Source organism: Protopterus annectens, chromosome 14.part0 (assembly GCF_019279795.1).
Source record: "Protopterus annectens isolate FY-2018-M chromosome 14.part0, PAN1.0, whole genome shotgun sequence".
NCBI classification, from domain to species: Eukaryota; Metazoa; Chordata; order Ceratodontiformes; family Protopteridae; genus Protopterus; species Protopterus annectens.
This window is the reverse complement of record NC_056748.1, coordinates 312,348,759-312,371,510: the sequence shown is the minus strand read 5'-3', so window position 1 is coordinate 312,371,510 and position 22,752 is coordinate 312,348,759. Positions and strand designations below refer to the sequence as shown.

General features: G+C 38.3%; 1 protein-coding gene across 1 annotated transcript in view; it reads left to right on the top strand.

The window, feature by feature from the left end:
• The window catches only part of LOC122788965 (disintegrin and metalloproteinase domain-containing protein 9-like), a 1,117,261-nt gene that overhangs the window by 987,076 nt on the left and 107,433 nt on the right, over positions 1–22,752 (top strand). Inside the window, exons 18-19 of the mRNA XM_044056033.1 lie at positions 6,726–6,831; positions 12,119–12,260. Coding sequence (XP_043911968.1) covers positions 6,726–6,831; positions 12,119–12,260 — 248 coding nt within the window. The remainder of the gene's footprint in view (positions 1–6,725; positions 6,832–12,118; positions 12,261–22,752) is intronic.

Sequence of the window (22,752 nt, the reverse complement as noted above, 5' to 3'; positions counted from 1 at the left end):
CCAAAATGACAGTAACTGACTGAACCACATACATTGTAGGCTGCTTATGTTATTCTACAGTTAAAAAATGATTTATTTATTTTAAAATATGTATGAGCTACAGGAGCAGATAAGTGCAATATATTTATGTAATAAAGTTATTATCCCAGTGAATTTGAAGGTATTTCACAAATTCAAAATGTTTTTCTTATCTAAATGAAGTGTCTCATCTATTTAGGCCAGTTTGGGAATTACAGGCTTTTCACATGGAAGGTTATTTCTTTTTTAGTCATAAAGATCTCCACATATTCCTGTATCAACCAAGATCTAGCAAGAGAGGCAGGCATCTATGTCATAAACATTTTGTTAGCAACAAGTATCTTTCACTTTGTTCTAGTGATGGCTGGTTACTTCAAAGAAAGGGGAGATGCAAGAAGGAACTGAATGGGCAGGGTTATAATAAGGTGGCGTCAGCTTTAAGTATAGCTACTGTTTTACTTTAATAGGTCATACACATGCTAAACAGTCTACCACCATTAGTCTTCCTCTTCAGCATGTGTGGCAGACTACCAACAGTAGCCTTCCTCTTCAGGTTGTGTAGCAGATTACAGATGTGCTGTATCCAGGACTGTTTGTAAGTGTCTGAGCCACCAAGCCTTTCTGTGTTAGAGGGAAGCCTTCTAGCTTATCAGTGGGAGTGGTAAGCACTAGGTAGCTTATCTAAAAAAAAAAAAAAAAAAAAAACACTTTATGCATCGCTGCTTAGCTAGGGTTAAACTATTCCTGGCGCCATAAAGTGTGCTCTTCAAATTTTCCCATAAAACTAACCAGTTTTTTAGTTTTAGCAATCAAATCTGTTTCTTCAGAACTTATTGTAAGCACTAAATAAGCTACAAATTACTACAGCGCTCAACTTTCCTCACTTGTCTACAGAAAAACAGTTTTTAGTATTTAATAAATAAGCACCTATCCAGGTATGTCGAAGGGTCAGCTCCCAGTGTTTTCTCCTGTCTACTTGATGAATCTGGGCATCTTGGGGCAATGCAGCAATTGCCTCATATACACAGACAACCCTCTCCTCCTACCACACAACACTACAACCTGTGAGAGATGCACTTATATAGCCAAACTGGAAACAAAGCTCTATTCACCCAAGACTAGACTAGACAGTCAAGAGGAGAAGGTAAACACTTGCACCACATCACACTCATCACATAGTCCCTCAAAACCTACACCACCAAAACACACACATAGAAACACAAAACACACACCTATATTCACAGTGGCTCTCAATAAAAATCTGCCCAAGCAACAGGGACCTCCAAAGCAGAAACGCAAGCAACCTCCACCCCCCCCAACACAACCCAAATGACACATATCCCACAAACTCAGTGGGCCACTCAACCACAGCCCATAAGGCATAACAACATACCCAACACTCTAGTCATAGGTGATTCTATAGTCAGGCACATTGATGTTCCACTCACCAGGCTAAACAAGGAGAAAGTTACTGTCAGCTGCCTGTTGGGTGCCAGGATCCACCACATAATGCATGCTCTCAAGTCACTCCATAAAAAGTACAAATATGACTCTGTCATTCTCCATGTTGGTGTGAATGACCTGAGACGTACCTCCCTGAATTACATGAAAAGAGACATGGAGGAGATGTCCATTCTTGTAGCCCAGGCAGGTATGACCTTCATCCTGAGTAGCATCCTGCCATCACCCAGAATGATACCACAATATAAGGACAAAATGATTGACCTCAACAATTGTCTAAGCTTCTGGTGTCATTCTAAGCTGATCCAGTATCTGTCTGCCTGGGATGACATGATCGACAGACCACGATGCTTTGCCAGAGATGGCCTGCACCTGTTGCCCTTGGGATTCTGGATACTGGATAAGGCTCTTGCCACCCCTATAGTGCCTTTTTTAGGCAAGGTTCAAATGACAAATTCACCACCGTAACAGATACAAGCAAGCAAAATCTGAAGGTAATGCTACTCAATGCTAGAAGTCTAAACCTCAAAATGCACTTACTCGAGGCACTCCTTAAAATGGAGAACATCAACATCTGTGCAGTGACAGAGACCTGGTTCAAGGCTCCAGAGAGCACCCCTGCATTATCAGGCTATAATTCATACCACACCTTTCAGCCACCTAACCTGGACCGAAACACTAAAGGTGGAGGCGTGTCCATATTCATTAAGGATATCCACACCTCCAGGCTAGTTGCTCAGCATAATGCATCTGAGATTATCCAAGTGCAACTAACTCTGGGCAAGACCGCAATCCAAATTGTAGCTTGCTACAGATCCACCGCCATGCCCCAGGATTCCCACTCCTCATTTCTTGATACACTGGAAAATATTAGGGTAAAACCTAAAACCCTAATAACAGGCGATTTCAACTACCCCACCATTAACTGGGAAAACTACTCATGTACTAAAGTTTTGCTCAACGTTTTCTGGAACTCATGAATTCCAATGCTTTGGATCAACTTATCCACACCCTCACCAGAGGCAGCAATATCCTAGACCTGGTCATTCCCAACTTGGGCAACTGGTGTTCCACACCAGAGGTCAATTCCTCATTGGTCAGATCCGACCACAAGCTAATCACCCTAGACCATCCACATCCCGATCCCACTCCCCACCCCATTTGGGAAACCACCATAAAAAATTTCTCCAACGCCAACTTCACCTTCTTAAGACAGAAGTGGGAAACTTCATGACACCCATGCAGATGGACAATAGAGGTATGACTGCTGAATCCTACACAAATGCACTTTATAAGCAATTAAATGAGTGCATGGATCGTGCAATCCCTAAGAGAACCAAGATGCTATCCTCCAAAAAAAGGAAGCCAATCTGGTGGTCCCCTGCCATAAACAAACTCTACAACAGAAGAAAGAAACACTTGCAAAAATGAGTAAAATCCCATGATTGGAGGAACTCCCTGGTCAGCCTCAGTAAGAAGCTGAGATCCCTCATAAAATTCTCTAAAGCTAGTTATGAAAACAAATTTGCCACTGATTCTAAAGACAACCATAATGCATTCTATAGCTATGTCAAGAATCTCAATGGCAACACTCAGATCTGCTCTGAGTTACAGCACAATGGCAGTAAATATACAGAACCAACTGATATTGCCAACATCCTGGCAGATAGGTTCAGTGCTAACTTTACCGCCCTCTCACCCCCTAAAGGGCCCATCTCTATACCGGAAGAATGCAAAGTTCCTGTAATCATGGCTGCACAGGTAAAAACCACACTCTCCAAAGCCAAGAACACAGTATCCATGAAATCTGACAACATCCCAGACTGTGTTATACATAAACTACAGAACGAACTGGCATCCCACCTAAGTACCATGTTCAGTCATAGCCTCATCTCAGGCTTTGTGCCCACTGAATGGTGCACAGTGACGGTTATCCCACTCCACAAAGGGGGAGCCACCACGGACCCCAGGAACTACTGCCCCATTAGCCTGATGAGCCTGGTCTACAAGGCTATGGAACATGTCATCATGGAACTTATAAACAATAATCCAAAAAAATGAAGAAAGGCACCAAAATTCACCAAAACTCCACTAGAAAAGTACCTTAGAAACGGATAACCACAAGATGCATTTAATAAAAGCAGTTTATTGCACAATCCCAAACTGAACTCACTCCACAAAAAGTGTACAGATCAACGCACTTGCATTTTCATCTCTCCCATAAAGACTTCATCAGATGACCACATTAATCATGTTTATCATTTTATATACCATCATTAATAAACAAAGACCAATCAAACTAAATTAAAACATAATTGAATACTTGTTAAACTAATCCCTCCCATTCATTTTCCCAGTGAGCAGCATGTTAGATCATTTTACGTTAGTAAAATGGAACATAGGCTGAAGAGAAGAATCTACGATCATAAATATGATATTTTGAGTAAAAAGGAAACCAACGCTCTATATAAACACACAAAGGTATGCTTGAAAGCAGACTTTATATTTTTGTTTTGGAACAGGTGAAAAAGGAAATTAGAGGTGGACTATGGGAGGAGAAAACTGAGTTCAGGGAACTCTGGTGTCAAGTCACCTTAGAAGCATCAAATCCCCCTGGTCTAAATGATTATATATCAATAATTCTTTTATTAAAATTGAGGTCTGCTAAGTTATAAGCTGTGCTTGAAATGCAATTTCTACTAAGGCCACTAGAGGGTGGAACAACAATTGATGTTTTTAGGTATTAACTAAGTAAAAATATTTTCAGAGTTTTAATAAATATTATGATTGGATTTTATCTTGGATGTGATTTTAATAATGTCATTTAATACATCTATTTATGTTTTAGAATGAGGTTTTTAACAAACAAATTTATTGTAATTAAACAGAGTGCAATATATGATCTAAGTAGTTTTAAACTTTTTTTTTTTTTTCAAAACAAGTTTATTGTTTTAACATAACGTAGTTTTAAACTTTTAACATGCTGCTCACTGGGAGGGGTTGGTTCAACAAGTATTCAATCATGTTTCAAGTATGATGTGGAAATTGGCTTGGCATCTTTGGGTATCCTAGAGTTCCTTCCATAATGTGGCATTTTTTTGTAATGTAGTAATGGTATCTAGGAAAATAAACATCCAAGAAAAAATTAGTCATCCTTATTATGACATTTCTTTAAGTCGTGTTCACCTTTTAACTTATCCGACATTCTTCCTAGAAACCATATTTAGAATTAATACAAGGTTCAGAAAGGGAATATTTTAATGAATTCATTCTACCAACAACAAACAGGCAAGTGTAGAAGGGTCTATATTACAACATCGAACTCATAGGAGTTTGAACGCTGTAATATCGAACTGTGAAGTCCGAAACCCAATAATTACAAAAACACAGAACAGTGATTTTTTTTTCCCCCAGGGAAAAGAATCGCTGTTCCGTTACAAAAAAAAAAAAAAAACACACACTTTAAACTTAAACTAAAGTGGGGGGCTTCACCCCCCACACTCCCCAACATGGGGGGCTGTGCCTCCCATAACCCCCTACTTAAATATACCAGATCCGAGATCACAACCACAGTGGAGGAAATAGCAAAGCCCTGAAAATGGCCCACAGATTTTTTTCCCTGGGAAAAAAATCGTGTGCTGTGGCTTCGCTATTTTCGTATTTTGGACATTTGGGTTCGATATGACAACGTTCGAACTTCTGTGAGTTCCACTTTGTAATATAGACCTGTGTAGAAGTGTAGGTGTGTTGCTGAAGACTGTGAAATTCCTGAAGATCTCAGAGACATATTTCTCCCCTTCAAGCCATTCTGCATAAAAGCATCATCAAGTTTTATCTCTCACTGACGTGGGATCTCAGCTGAGCCAAACAAAATCAGAAATTTTACTCATGTTACACATGTAATAACATCTTTATATTTTCACAGATCTGCTTGATTTTTGTTCTTAATGCCTGAAAGCAGGCTTGTCTCCATGCCTTCCACATTTTTCTTTTCTTTATTTTCAGGAGAGCTTACCAAGAGGTTAGAATATCTTTTTTTCTCATCAGATGCATGCATCTCATCTTAGCTTCCTTCAGTTGGACCTTACATTTTATTTGAAATCATTTCATGCCATATGGACATAGTCCTTCCTTGTCTACCACAGCTTCTTTATCATCTCCATTTGTTTCTGCTCTCTATCTGTCTTGTCTCTATCAAGCAGAATCTGAGCTGTCAATGAACTAGCACTAGCCAGTGGCAAGTCCAGGAGTTCTACACTGTGACCACTGTGATTAGTTAAGTGGAAGTGTTTCTTACCCATGGTTTGGGCCTACAAACAGACACGTTTCTAGGGTGAGCATGTACCTACAAGCCAGAAACCTTCAATGTTGACTCTTAAAGCTACTACGGAGATTAAGAAGTGATTGAACATGCATAATGTACACTTCTAAAAGTGATCTAGGAAACACAGGACAAGGTAAGTCAGTTGCTCAGGGTCACATGCTTTGCAATATAATTCTTAAATAGTAATACAGGTAATAAGCATATTCATAGTTTTGAGAAATACTCTACACTGTCACTGCAGTAGCATGTTATACAAATAAAACATTCATGTACACCTTATATGAGAGACACTGTCAGAAATGATTATGTAAATAAATATGTTTTTGTCTTTTGTTTATCAAGCCCCTCAGCTCTAGAATCTGCTACCTCAGTTGTTGTGGGAGTGTTCAACGCACATTGTAAAAATACAGTACAACATACACGTACACCTTATTTGACAGAGGCTGTCAGGACTCATTATGTAAATTAATATGCTTTATCGGTTTTGATTACCAAGCCCTTTGCCTCTAGAATGTGTTATCTCAGTTGCTTAGGGAGTTTTCTGCATTGATCTGCTTCAAGAAATCTCTAAAGTCATAAGATTTTGGCCTGTTATTTAGTGCCAATCTTGTTAAAAGCTTTTATTTCTGCCATAAACTACAGTCATGTTTGTTAATTGTTATTGTTATTATATACATTTTATATTGCTGTGTTTGCCTTAATCTAGTTTTCATTTTATTGTTGATGTAGTAAGCATCAAGCATGCTAATAAACAGGAATTTTAATTTAAGGAAGATATATACATTTCTCAGAAACATACTGAGAAGACTTGGACAACCACTTGGCTAAACAATGCATACAAAGATTTCGTACACGTAGAAAAAAAACACAATGTGCTTGTTATACCAGATGTCCTTTCTAACATGACATATATCTTTACCAGGTATGCAACAGCAACAAGAACTGCCACTGTGACAATGGTTGGGCTCCACCTTCCTGTAATACAGGGGGATATGGGGGCAGCATAGACAGCGGTCCAACTCACATTGGTATGTATGAAGAAAATATACTTCAAAACATGTGTGCCTCTGATTGATATGATCCAAGAGTGACTTTTATAAGCTGTTAGTAATACTATGCATTATTTTTAGCATGCTTTCAACTAGATATTTAAATATCATTCAACAACTCATACCAATTTACCATTATTTTGTTTTCTTTTTGTCTCAGATGTTTCCTCATTTCTTCTTAATATAACTTTCTGTTGACAAGACTAGAAACTTGTTGACATGTAACAGCATATTTCACAATAATCTGTACATTTTCTAAGGCTGTGGGGATGATGTTAGCATTATTTAATTTAAGTCTATGAATCAGGTTATGTGTACCTGAGATTTCTTTGTTAACTGGATTATTCTACTTGACTGTGGCTATAAAAAAGTGTCATTTTTGAGGGAATGCATTTGAGTTACACCAATCAGCCTAAAAGTTAATAACAATATCACAAGACTGCAACAGCAAATGCACCCCCCATACAGGGTCAAAAGCTGATACAGAAAAAGGATAATTGTAAAAATAAAACACTGCAGCAGAATTCCTCAGCACTAACCTACTCATTTCATTAAGAGTGTGGTAGTATAGTTCAAGAATGTTACTGCTAATACCCAAAATAAGCAAGACACAAACAACCTAAAGCACTCAAAAAAGCAATTTTTGCAAAGGGCAAGTCTCCTATACCCCTCATAGGTTCACAGGTTAATTGGTAAGTACTAGGCTAGCTGCCCTTGTGGGCCATTTTAGGCCTAGCCAATTTTCCTTTTTGCACTCCAAATAACCTATCCCATTTGGTTATAAATGGTGCTTATATACCCCATGGTCGATAATTATATATTACCCCTAATGAAAATAACTGGGATTATAGCATAGATAATTTCAGGGGACCCCATGCATGGGATAAAGCATTTAGGATCTGCCTCTGTCTATTTGTAATACAGGGGGCAGTTTGGGGATAAATTTTCTGTTTCCCATCCAGAGATCTAAGTTGTGCTTGAATATGTACAGGGATGAACTTTGTTTTATATGGATGGGGAATCTGTTCCACAACAGCGGTATCCTCTGCGAGACATACCTGTTCCTCCAAATTGTTCTGCTGATGTTGCAGAAGAGGTTTAGATCCCTATAGCAAGATTTGTAATGCCCTTTGACTTGCTGATGTGCAGTAAATCCATCAGTAATGGGTTGGGGATACCTTGTATGCCAGACACAGGTCACCTCTTAGCACTCTGTAGGATACCAAGTATAGGGACAGGGTTTTGAGCTAGTCCATGATGGACATGTTGTTTAAGTCTTATATTCTTACAGGAAGGTATCTCTGTGAACATTTCAATTGCTGCATGTGTCTGTACAGATTCATGCCAAAGGGTGCATTATATTCACTGACTGTTCTAATGAGAGATGAGTAATGGGGGCAATGGCATTCCTAGATCTAGACACAATCCCTTTGTTTATAAGCTGTACAATACAGAAGGACTTTCTTACAACAACAGAGACACATTGGTCAAATATCACTCTTGTGGGAGGCTTCTTGTCCCCATATCCCCCTGATATATATATATATATATATATATATATATATATACACACACACACACACACACACACACACACATATATATATATATATATATATATATATATATATATATATATATATATATAGATATATATATAGAAAAAGCAAAATGCACATTAAAGTGTATTTTTCATTGCACTCTTTCTCCCTATCAGTGTAATCTTGCTACATAGACTAACATTACAGGCAATCAGAAGAAATAATATTTGACCATGTGATGCCTACACAAATACAATCAGAGCAAAAGAGTCATGGAAAGTAAAATTGAAGGGGAAATCTGTATAATATATAAGTAACACAAATTTACTTAGATTTTCATCAAAGATCACATTTTACAGGCTGTGTGGGTGTGTGAAGTACTATAATAAACAAAGAGTCCCATTGAATCTAAAATTTAAAAAAAAGATTTCACATGATGCTATGAGCCATTGTGAACTTCTATCCAATTGGGTACCCATTGTCAACTTGTACCTCATTCCATGTAGTATTTGAAAGTGATATTTTCAACTGATATTATATACATATGTACTCTTCAGAAGAAAATGGAAAACAGAGGCAATCTAGAGGGCTTGAGTGAAGTTTGCTATCCCACCTGGGATCGACAGGGTGACAGGACTAACAAGAAACAGATAACAAAGGATTACGCCAAATAAAATCACTTTAGCTAGCAGATCTAGGAGATTCTCTCTCTCTCTCTCTTATATCCTCCCTGTGGGAGGAATAAAGACACTGCGTTAAAGTTTCAAGTAGCTTAATCAGTTAAGTAGGTACATGAATGAGTGTTCTTGTTCTAATGAAATGATTACATCAGAACAGGTAGTGTACATAGATACACAAAATATTCTTGCATCTTTAAACCCCCATCTCATTTCATTAACCTTTAGCACCATTTTCAAAATAACCATTACTTACAGCTCTTCTACCGCCTCTCCTTACTAAATTAATTTCAACATAATTGACAACTTTCCTTTTAGCTTGTCTTAAAACATTAACTCTGTAAGCCCTCCCTAGTAAGCTTACTTCCAAATCTCCTTACCTTGTTCCCCTGCAGTGTTCCTACATATCCTAATATATATTCCCCCACTGGCAAGGACTTAATCAAATGCTTTGGATGGGCACTGGAAGCATGCAAAACAACTATTTGCAGCTATAGGCTTTCTAAATACTTTAGTTCTAATAAACTTGCTTGTTTTATCAGTAATAGTGATATCCCAAAAACAGAGCATTTCAGTTCAATTTTAGCAAAACTGTGGTGGATACTATATATTTATAAAAGAAATCTAAATCAGTTTTATTACCTTGCCAAATTAAATTTAAAAAAAGACGGCATCAAGAAACAATACATTTATTTATTTTATTTATTTATTTATTTACATTTGTTGACCGGGAGAGATACAATGTTCATCTGATATACTAATGTGGAAGTAATAAACCTCCTTTCCCATTTAGTAAGTACCAGGTCTGCATAAGAAGTAGCTCAGGCAGTGTCCATAGCTACACCTGCCTTTTGTATATAATATTTGTCACCAAATAAAAAGACACTATTTCCAAGGACCAATTCTAATAATAAACTGATCGAATTAATCTTACTGTTAGAGAAATTTGTGGTCTGAGAAAGGTGGATATGTATAAATTCAATCCCTTCATCATTGGATAGAACCGTAAACAAGAATTTAATATCCATTGTTACCATACAACAATACAATCCATCATATTTATGTGTATACCATACATATACTTGATTTAAAAATTGTTCTGTATCATGTAGTACTATTTTACTTTTGTCAATCTCAGTTCTCAAAATCTTCGCTATAAATATCAAAATAAGTTCCACGATCCAGCCATACCCTGGTACAATAGGTCTTAAGGGTGGATTCTGTAGCTTCTTGTGTATTTTAGGTAACCCATAATAACCAGAATAAGGGGTTCAAAGACATGAAAATCTTCAAACAATTCAGTACTAAGGACACCTGACATATGTAAAGTTAGATGTTCATCACCATAGATCAGATACAACATAACTGTATTTCAGTAAGGGCAGACAAGTAAAATCATGTATCAACAATGAGAGAAAATATAATAAGATGTAGGACCCACTAACATATTCAAGAAATGCTGGAGCATTTTGTGATATTATTAACAGAAACTGGGGTATACTTACTACTGATACTAGGTTAGCAGATATAATAGTTCTGGCCCTGAAGTTTGCATTTAAGAACAAGAAAAAATTGAAAAGAAAGCTGTTTTATCGAATCTAGAAATACTAACCCTGAAGTTTGGTTCCTTTTCATGCAGTACTTGTTTGATGTATACATGTATCAATAAAACCATACAATACATGAGCTCAAAAACTGGGTAAATATTATTTTAGGCAGTATGCCGACTGTGGCACCAAATATTTAGTATATCTAGCAACATTTAAAAATGTTAGGCTTATTATGTGGACAAGACAAATTGTTCATTTAGAGAACTTATTCACAAACATATAACAGATATTAGTAAAGGGAAGGATAGCAATGCTTTGGCACATCATGTAAATAGAGAAGAGAATGAACATCAATTTTGTTTACAAGTTTTAGAAATTATACAATATACACCTAGAGGTGGTGATGTCATTAATTACACAGAGAATGTGGAGTTTAAATGGATTACTGAAATAGCTTATCGGTCTCCAGGTTTAAATGACAGTGTATCTAAAACCCGTTCTAAAAGAGACAGGGTTGAGATACAGCTTTTAATGTTGTTAGAAAAGTTGTGATGTCATTTAATGTGATTGGTATGTTATTTAAATAAGAGGGTGTTTTAAATAATTTTCAAATTTACCCGTGGACGCAATAGTGAAAAATCATTTGTGTGAATTGATAGTCATTAAAGGTTTTTGTTTCATGGAGCCTTTTTTTTGGATTTGTTTGTGTTTGGCTCTCAGTGTATTCCATATATCTTTTTTGGTTGCTAAGGAACATGATCATAGCAAAAAGTCAGTCACATATTATTCTAATTTGGGTTTGAAGCCTTTTAATCTGTCTATTGTTTTGGACAAAATGGTAACTTGCTCCAAAGTGGAATGACATAAGTAGAATGGAGGCCATCTCCTACAACACTGATTGACTTTGTGTTAGTCAAAAGAGGTGTTTCAACACAGCATAATGCTCTGCAGCTCGTATTGGAGTTGTAGATAAAATTATGGGCTGTGCCTAGCTAGGTATTGATTAGGTGTTGTAGTAGTTTTAACCACAGTAGTTGTTTTAAATCATGACAGTGGTGTATCCTACATGAAGGGTTTGCAGCAAATTTTGCTTCTTTGTTATAGCATGCCTCCAACTTTGTTAGCTGTGAAGTTTGCAAGTTTGTAAGTATAGCTGATGCATACAGAAGTGTGGGAAGGAGGTAAGACTGAGTGATGTTTTTTTCTTGTAGCTTCACTAGAATTTTTGATAAGGGAACTAGTATTGCGATGGGTCAGTAATTAGAGAATTCCACTGAAGTTCCACCATTGTTAATGGGTAAGATACAAGATTTTTCTAGAGGGATAAAAAGGAGATCTGCAGCTTACTGAGTATCTAGGGAAGGAAATAGATCAGGTGCATCAAGTAATCCTTATCTGACATTGTAATTTGTTTATCTTGAAAATGTCAAGCATTAGTTACCGGTATACTCATGCAAGCAAAAAAAAAAAATCAGATTTTATTTTTGATATTTCCTAGACACTTCACTTCGAGATGGCTTGTTGATTTTCTTCTTATTGGTGGTGCCTGTATTGGCTCTCATTATTTTCCTAATATACTGGAAACGGCAGCCTATTAAGAAGCTATTGTTTGGACCCAAGAAAACACCTGATCGGTACAGGTATGCTGAACTTAAAATTAATTTTAGCTGGAAGAGGCCAGACTCAAAATCTTTATGAGAAAAGAATACAGAGTTGAAGATGGATGGCCTCACTATTAATAAATTATCTGATTATTAGATAATGACCAAAAGGAGTTACACACAGCTCCTCTTCAAATCATTTAAAATGATTTTGACTTTTTTTGACCACCAATAGCATGCACCTTGGTGATGTATGTTTGCATGGGGATGGGGTAGAAATGGGTAAAATGTGTATAGAAAGTGCAGTTGTAGTTCTTTTTGTAGCAATTCTTTGACTTTCTGCACAGTTTTGTTAATTTTAAGCTGTAATGTCTATTATGTGACAATAAACAATGCACTTCATTAAAGTAGTTAGATCAAATATTGCCCATGATTAGGATGTATATGACGATGAACTTGAAATATAGGTGACCATTAAAGCTGAGATCTCAGAGTTTCTGCTGAGTGACAACCTTTTGATTCCAAATTTGTGAAATATCATTGTCCTGTAACAAGGAATTCATCGCAAGTTTTGATAAAATTGCCACACCTTATGGAGTAGCACTTTCTTCCTGAGATGCAGTGACCTTGATGTTAATTAAAATTAAATGGAAAGGGGGTCTCCCTTGTTATAGGGCATGTACTTGAGCTTTTCCCCCCATGGAAAACACTTTTCATTAGTTACCTTATTTAAATGACATACTGGTTACCTTTCTGTGGCAAATTAAGATTTATATGATTTGACAGACCAACATTTTAACCTAAATGGTTGAACCTGTCTTACCAAGCAACAGAAAGTGACTCTCATACCTACAGTTTGCAAATAAACAATCAGAACAACAGATGCAGTGCACATCAATAATACTTGGTCTCCAATCCCACCATTCACCATAAACCTTGCAATATGATTGCTGTCCCAAGCTGTCCAGCTTTATAAATGCAAAAGTGTGATCTTGACAGCATAATTGTAGTCTCATATCCAATACTTTACAGTAATTTTAATTAAGTTAAACATGATTTCTCTTTAAAAATATACTGAAACAAAAGTTACATTCTCCCATTAATTGTATCAGATACTAGCCATCTGCAGAGTATCATAGGACTCTGTAGTTGTGCTACATCTCTGTCCTGCCACCATTTGTGTACCCCTGTTTTAATTAGTAGGGGTGTCAACAACTACTTTATGTGATAGTATTGCATCTGTCTGTTTAACTGTTTGGGGATTGGCTGTAATATGATGTTTAAAATCTGGCAAAATAATGTTTGGCAAAACTGACTTTGAAATATCAACTTGCATTTTTTTCTGTCACATAACCATGTGCAGAAATTAACTACATCCTTAAAAAGGGACATAGTTTCACTTATTTGCCTGCTTCTGTTTAATGTCTTTGTTTTAGTTTTACTAAAACTGGAACAACTAGGGAGAGAAGGAGAACAGATGGATGCAAGGAACTATTGCTAACCTTTTGCAAAACTGAAGAAAATCTGTTTTCTTTGCATCTCTCCTCCCTATTTGTTTTCAAAAGATCTACAGCAGCAGCATTGAGTGGCTGATGCAAGTCTAAAACTGAAACAAATATAACAAGGTACAGTTCATATAAATCTATGAAGGGATATAAAGTTAGTGCATTATAGTGAAGTAATAAGGATGAAGCTATTAGTCATTTTGTTGTTTATTTATTTGATGAATGACAAAGCCCTGTGAGATGCAGATGCCTCTTGGTGTGAGTGCTCCATGAGAAAGGTTCTAACTGACTTGGGTAAAAGCAAGGATTCATACTCAGGTCTAATAATTGTTAAAAGACAACAACCTTAATTCGTATCTCACAATTGTCCAGATTTTTGACTAGATACTCAAAAAATCTATGGTTTTCTAGTAAATCATTGAGGATTGAGTTCTAGACTTCAGAAACTGTGCAAAACCTGTTATTCTAGCAACATGCTGAATTTATTAGTGCAATATTTAAAATAAGTCCATGATTTTGTGCCTTTGTCTCCCCATTATTTTTGGCTTTTCTGGAATTTTTGCACTAAGAGGTACAGTGGTGTGCCTTAATGCTCTGTGCTGCATTGTCTGACCAAAGATTATATTGGATCATAGGAGGTTACTAGGCTAATGACCCTAGGTCGCTTACAAGCCTAGCCAAGTGTTGCCCTTATTTCCACAAGGGACACAGGTGGAACCCCTGGGGTGAACTTACGGTTAACCATCCAGTCGTCCAGATTGCATTTGAAAAGGATCAATGAGATGCTCTGATTGATAAGAAGCGGGAGTCTGTTCCAAAGGTGTGACAACCTCTGGGAGACAACTCTGTCCCTCCAGCATGTTCTATTAATGTCACATACCAGGTTAAGGCCATTAGAGTGAGTAACCCGTGTACCATTTGACTTATGGGTATGCAGCATTTCCAGTATAGCAGGGTCAAAGACTGCCTTGTATGCAAGGCAGAGATTGCCTATGAGCAGTCTGTATGAAATAGAAAAAGTGACAGTGATTTCAGATGGTCCTCATAAGACAGATGCTGAAGACCTTAAATTTTCCTTGTGAGGAACCTTTGTGATCTCTCCAGTTCCTGCAGGTGCTTGGAAAGGTACATACCAAAAGGACATTGTACTCAATTATTGGCCTGATGAGGGAAGAGTACAGGGAGGTAATAACTTTTTTTTTTTTCTGGAGGTAATGCCCTTACTTATGAGATGTGCAATATAGAATGCCTTTCTTACCTCTGTGGAAACGTGGTGATCAAAGGTAAGGTTGCTGTCAACCTGTGTGCCCAGGTCTCTCACCACTAAGTACATACTTAGGGTGTTGTTACTGATGTGGTACTTAGCAGGGACATCAGTCTTACTGAAAGGGATAATAATATTTTTTGCACTGAGTTTAAGGCCATGACTTTGGCAGCAGTCATTTGTTTGTGTAAGAATGCCTTGTAGGATGGTGACATCATCTGGAGATACTATGACTGCTCCCAATTTGTCATCAGCAATCTTTGTCAGCCACAGACCTTAGTTTCAGCTTACATTTTGGAGAAATAGATTCTAAACAGTAGCGGTACCAGGACTGATGCCTGTGGAACACCACTGGTTGCAGGTCTCTGTTGGAGGTGGATTCTCCTATTTTGACTATATGGGTTCTATCATTGAGCCAGTTAGTGACCCATCTAATGATATACAGGTTGATACCAAGCTGGCTGAGTTTGTTAATTATGCCTGAGTGGGGGATAGTGTCAAAAGGCATGGCTAAGTCTAGGTTGGCTGTCTGCACAGATTTCCCCTCATCAAGGGCCTTGGTAACTGTCTTGAAGAAGTCCACCAGGTTTAACAGGCATGATCTCCCTTTGACAAATCCATATTGAGTAGGGTCAAGCGTTTGGAGGTTACTAATGTTTTTATTGAGAAGGTCTATGATTGATTATTCTCTCCATGGCCTTGCAGATAAGGCTAGTCAGGTTAATTGTTCTACAGTTCCCAGGGTCAGTGGAAACACCACCTTTGTCTAAGGGGATAATGGTGGCCTTTTTAAATTCAGCTGGGATGAAGAGAGTGCTTAGACTATGATTGAAGAGAGTACCCAATGGCATTGCTAATTCTTGTTTGAGCCCATGTAGATTGCAGCCTGGGATGTTATCAGGTCCCATGGATGCTGTGTATTTGACCTTACAGAGGGTGTTCATGACCTGCTCTTTAGAGATACAGGGTATAGGACTGGTGATAGGGATGTCTTGGAGTAAGTGTGGCGGGGAAGGGAGAGTGACATTTCCACAGAACCTATCGGCTAACAAGTTAGCAATGTCTACAGACTGAGTATATGTGTTATCATTAACTACCAGTTTGGCACACATCTGAGCCTTTATTTTCAGGTTATGGACATAACTAAATAATGCCTTATGGTTGCCCTTAGTTGAGAAAGCTAATCTGAATTTGTAGTTAGCTTTGGAGGATTTCACAAGGAGTCTTATTTGCATGTTTAAGCTGAGGCGGGAGTGTTTCCAGTTTGGAGCTCACTCCCTCTTACTCTTAGACAGCAATGTCTTCCTCTGATTGTAAAGCCTTTCAATGGCAGTTGTTCACCAGACAGGTTTGCTCTACCTCGAGGAGCTTGTTTTGGTCCTAACAGATATGTCTGCATCAATCCAGTTGTTCAGGTGTTTGTATAAAGCATTTGTGTAGAACTTGCATAGTTGCCAGTTCCATCTGATGAAGGAGATGCAGTAAAGTTATTTACACCATCCTGTAAGAGGTTATAATCTGTCTTGGAGAAGTTTTTTAGTATTGTTTGTGGTGCGGGGGGGGGGGAGTCATGTGTGATATAACTTCGAATGAGACTGATTTGTAGTCAGATCTGACCAGGTAAGACCTCACAATGGGAGTGCTACAGTGGTCTCCCATATTGGTAAGCACCAGATCTAGGATGTTGGCACCCCTTGTGGGAGTGTCAACTAGCTGATCCAGGGCACTGGAGTTAATGAAGTCGAAGAAACTTTAGGCAAGTGAGCTTCCTCATGAGTAACTTCCCCAGTCAATGGATGGGTAGTTAAAGTCGCCCAAAACCATGGTGTTCAGATGAATCTTGATAGACTCAAGTAGATCCAAACAGGCAGAGTAGTATTCTGATTTATGGCAGGGGGTCATGTAGCTGGCGATGACTTGAATAGGTGTCCTACCAACAGTTAATTGCACCCAAAGTATTTACAGAGAATTATGCTGTCTAACCAATCTGGCGGTAAATTTATCTTTAATGAATATTGATACACCACCTCCTTTAATTTTCACGCCTTCAGTTTGTGGTTTGAATGTGTGAAAGGAGATGTAGCCTGATATGGCTGGGGTGCTCTCCACAGCCTTGAACCATGTCTCTGTGACCGCATAAATGTCTATGTCTTCCAAGATGAGAACTGCTTCCAGTGAATGCAGTTTCATGTTAAGTCTCCTAGCATTTATCAGCAAAACCTTGAGCTTGTTCTTAGATGGAGTTCTTACATCAAAATTTTGTCCTTGAGAAACTGCCTAAGACAGGCACTATAGGGGTGGCAAGAGCCTTGGCCTGTAGCCAAAATCCCAAGGGTGGCAGATGAAGGCCATCTCTGGCAAAGCATCAAGGTCTGTCAATCATGTCATCACAGGCTGACAGATACTGTATGCCCTTGGAATGACACCAGAAACTAAGCCAATTATTGAAGTCAATCATTTTCTGTTTGTATTGAGGCATCATCCTAGGTGAAGGTAAAATTCTGCTTAAGGCTATGGCCATACCAACCTGAGACACATAGTCCGAGAGCTTAATTATGTCTCTCTTCTTATAGTCCACAGAGGTACTTCTCAAGCTGTTCACACCAACATGGTCTATGACAGAGTCATAGTAGTACATGCTGTTGTGATACTTGATTGCATGTGTGATATGGTGGATCCTAACACCTGACTGTGACCTTCTCCTTATCCAGCCTGGTGAGAGGGACATATGTGTCTCACGAGGGAATCACCCATGACTATTATATTTGGTTTTGTGTTTTGCCTCAAGGGCTTGACAGGTGAGACACTGGTATGTGGGCTATTATGTGTATTGTGCTCTGCAGTGGAAGTATTATGCATAGTGAGCTTGTATTTGTGTTTGGGAGGTCTCTGGTGTTTAGGTATGTTTCTGATGAGGACCACCGCATATTCAGATGAGGAGTTGAGGTGTGCATGCTGATGACCCACTCATTGTCATACGTACTGACTGGTGTGTGAGACAGCGTGGATTCAATGTTCTTAATATAGTTGCATCTCTCACAAGTTGAATTTGTGTGGTCTAGGAGCAGAGAGTTGTTGGTGAACATGAGGCAGTTACTATACTGTCTCAGGATGCCCATGTTGACCAAGCTGCCTGGAGAAACTGTGGGAAATTGTACATCCATAGTGTGTGGTAAATTTATATGGTCAGGAAAAGAGGTCACACTTAGGAGTGGCTAGTGGGTGAGAGGTGTGTTGGAACCTCTAAGAATAGACTTTAGTGTTCTACCTGACAGTAGAGATGAGCGAAGAAAAACCTCTGGAGGACCACAAGCAAGGTGCTACGGAAAAATGTAACAAGTAAAAGTGTTTGCCACTATAATCACCAATGATAACTACTGCTATGTGGCAGTGAACGATGGTGTGCTACACTCAAGAAGCACAGACACGTGGCTTATATAAAACAAGAAATAATCCTTTTAAGTCAAACTAGCAACTAAGGATGGAAATAACCTTTTTAATTCAAACTAGCAAATAAAGACACACACACTGATCAATCGCCCCTGTTTAGATGGGACCTAGACAGCACTCTCCTCCCACAAGGGTGCAGAAAGGCCTTCACCAACAAGGATGGCTTGAATTTGATTCTCAGAGTTTACAAAACAGACCCAGACACAGCAAGCCTGGAAATGGGCTATGCTACAGCCAAACTTGTACAATATGCAGTAAAATGTGGCCAAAAACAGTTCTGACAATTCAAACAGACAGTAGAATGCAAATACTAATTAATAGTACCATATAAGAGCAGAAATAGGCACTTATAGTAAGTTGGACACAATGGATGCCTCAGATCTTTCAGTATCTCACTAAAGAGCTGTTTTTTGTGCTCAAGTGATACAAGACAGCCTAGATTCTGTAAGACTGAATCAAGCCCATGCTAAGTGCAGAGGTATTTGAAATTTAAAGTGCTTAAAATCACAGTCACAACAGCAAAAAAAAAAAAAAAAAAAAACAATTCGGTAGAACAATGTTCTCAATGTAATCAGGCTACTAATAAGCAGTAATAAAAAAAGCAGTATAAATGTAATTGAACACTTTTAAGAACAGCAGCAAAAGCAAAATAACGTATTAAAGTAGGAAAAGGCACAGTATAAGCACAGTAAAACACTGTAAAAGCAGTTGATTTTTTTATACTAAAATACCAATAAATATTTGACGACCCACTGGACCAGTAATCAAGCAGCCTCAATCCTCACTACTGGCACCTGCAAGGAATGCTCACTGGGAGGATAACAGGTAGACACACTATTTCCAGATGCAGCTCTCTGCATCAAGTGCAATTTCCCTTAAGAGCACGCAGAGACTACAGTCAGTCTGAGGCTGTTTTCTCTCTCTTTCCCCAGATCCCCAATTAGACTCCCCACTGGCACAGCTATAGAGTTGAGTCTTTAGCCAGGGTTCAAAGCCGAGTCCTCCAACACTCTCTCTGTCCAACCAGTTCTTCGTGTCTCTGCCCAAGTAGCTGACACACACACACACACACACACACACACACACACACACACACACACACACACACACACACACACACACACACAACTGAGAAAGGCTGGCACAGGTTTACTAGCTATGCCCCCTTCTGTCCAGCCTATAAGGTAGTTACCACTGCCACCAGAACCCCTCATCAGCTATTTTAAGGCTCTTCCAAGGGTACCCAATATACTGAGTGAAATTAATATTAATACATTTGACCAAGAGCAAACCTATTAGGAGTGGCCCACACAGTGTCACCAAATAAATATGCAAGTATGTATAGTAATATTATTTTATTTCTTAATATTTTATATTAAATAATGTTTGTAGTCATAAAGATGTTTCTTTCACAAAATGTTCTCAAAGGAAAGTACATTAAACTATTGTCATTTCCAAATGCATTATGAGATGAGATGTAATGTTGCCAATTCACAAGAGGAGAGAAAACAGACACTAATAACATTTCATATTAGACATTGTGTACTGTAACAGAGTAATGGTGTTTTTTCCATAGGCTCTGAGTTAATTTCATTGAAATCAAACTCATGCTTTAGACAACACACAAAGACTTGCAGAGAGTAGCATACAGTTCACTCTCTTCTATTTTAGCATTGTAATGCTGTCAGAATAACATAAAGGTAACTTTAACACTCTTATGACTTTACATATCATGTTAACTATGTTGCCAAATTTATATTAAGAAAACTTGTTGGTGGGAAGCGGTAAGGATGGTTGGTTTGTAGGGCAAATAATCAGTGCTTCAGCAACCAATCTGCAATTCCCCATGGCAACTAAAATAGTGTCCCTGTATCTTTTAACACACCTGCGGTTCCTCTTATATTGAACAGGATTACTATCACAGCAACACATCATCAGTAGGGTAAAATTAACCTGTCTTACGATGGTCTAAACCCAGCTCATGTTCCCTTATCATTACTTATATGTGGTTTTATGACTTAGAGGTGCTCAGTTATAATCCCACAGATGGTAGCTTTGCACCATTGGCTCCTCAGCCAAGCACATAGCCAAGGATTGGGAGGTGGACATGATGGTTAAGGTGTTTACCTGACAGATACAAGGTACAGGGTTTAATTCTCACATGGGGTAATTGGCTAGACTTAAAATTGCCCACAAACCTAGTAATAATCTATGAACCTATAAACACACCACTAGACCAGAGACCCCACTTTATTACTTTTATAATAACCTTTTTATTCATACTGCTCACGTTTTACTCAGCTCTCCATTGTGCCATAAGCTTACAGCTTATATGGCAACACCTTGTACTTAGCTATGTAATATGAGGAGATAGACCCTACACCGACTGCTTCTGTCCCTCAGAAATGCCCCACTTTTTCTCTGCGACTAATATCCTACAAACAGTTAGATATGTCACTGGGTCACCTCACTGAGATTAGTTTTGTGTAGTTAAAGCTTGCAGAGCAGTGGCGTAGTGGTTAGCATTGCTACATCTGCCTCACAGAATTTCATTTCTGATTTTTTTTCCTCAGTTACTCAGCTAGAGTGCCCTACTTATATAGTCTGCATGCCCTCCCTCTGTCTAGGTCATGGGGGTTATCAGTTGTCTGGTTTTTCACCTACATTCCACAGGCATGTTGAAAGTGAGCAGGCAATCATGCAAGTTTTCTCATGGGTGTGCATGCAGAGTGTGTGTGTGTGTGTGTGTGTGTGTGTGTGTGTGTGTGTGTGTGTGTGTGTGTGTGTGTGTGTGTGTGTGTGTGTGTGTGTGTGTCTGTGTGATAATATTGCAAATGACTCATCTTAACCAGGATCAGTGTGTGTGCTTATGTTGAACTTACTTTGTATAGGAATAAGTTCTGTTACTCCATGACCCTGAAATGGATAAAGCATGTATCAGCACATTTATAAAAGTATGTGCACCTTTGAATTGATTGCCTTCCTCCTACTAAGGTTTGTTAATATGTCAATATACATTTATTAAATAGTTAACATAACAGCAGATCTTCATGGGAAAAAAAACTGTTGCAACAATATAATACATAAAAATTCTACTCACCAGTGTTCGTCCCAGATTGCCCTGAATTTCAAGTAGTGAAAGGTTGTCCTACATGTTGGTACCTACACTTTTGTCCACCATTCTCCATCTATTTTCAGGTATGTGTGCCCTATGTGAAAGCAACATTACTGTCACACTGTCTGCAGTTCTTCAAACAAGAAACGTATAACTTATTGTTAAAAACCAATACAACAAATTTTATATTAACAGTCCTATAACGGACTATAAATAATCAAGTAATTAATTTATTCATTCATTTATAGTGTCCACTTTATCCTGTTCATGGTCACAAGGAAACAGAGCAGATCCTGATAAACACTGGTTGTATTACAGGAAACAGTCCTGGACAAGATAAGAAGTCAATATACTGCAAGAAGGGTTTACATCAAAGTATCAAAAACCCACTTACTCGAAACACAGATCATTGAGACAACAACAGTGAAACGGCACTTCATCAGCTTCACACATCATCATGTTACCCATGGAAAGAAGGCAGTTGGCCAAATATAAAAAAAAACACAGCAAAACACTATGAACCCACACAAGTGGGGGGCTGTGTTCCCCACACCCCCTAACTAAATATACCAACTCTTGAGATCTCACCATAGTGGACAAAGGAGCAATCTTATGGCTGTTTGCCAACTGCCTTCTTTTAATCGGTAACCTGTAATGATGTGAGGAGTCAATGCAGAGCCATTTCACTGTTGTTGTCTCCATGATTTGGGTTTTGAGTAAGTGGGTTTTCGATACTCCGAAGTAGACCCTGCAAGACATATTCACACTCACTTGCACACTGTACACACAGGGAAATTTGAGCATTATCAATTTAGCCACCTGTGTGCATTTGGAATGTAAGAGGAAACAGGAGCCATTTTTGTAAATCTATCTTAGTCTAGGGAGAGAATGCAAACTTTTCATGGAAGATACCCCAACCAAAAGCAAAAACAGAGAAATAGTTATTGTAATATAGTAGCATTAACTGGAATACTACTCACAGTTTAATTTAAATGTAGTTATTTGTTAATCAGGTAAGTAAATTGGTCCTTTGCAGATGCTTTTCATCCATGATCCAGACCACACTGACAACAGTAAATGTACACATGTAATATATTACAAATATGTGGAATACATGTGGGGCTCCAGTATGCGATACATGAAGTACTTTGTATGGTTAGATTACAGAATGAGTTTCAGGATGAGTGGTGAAGCCTA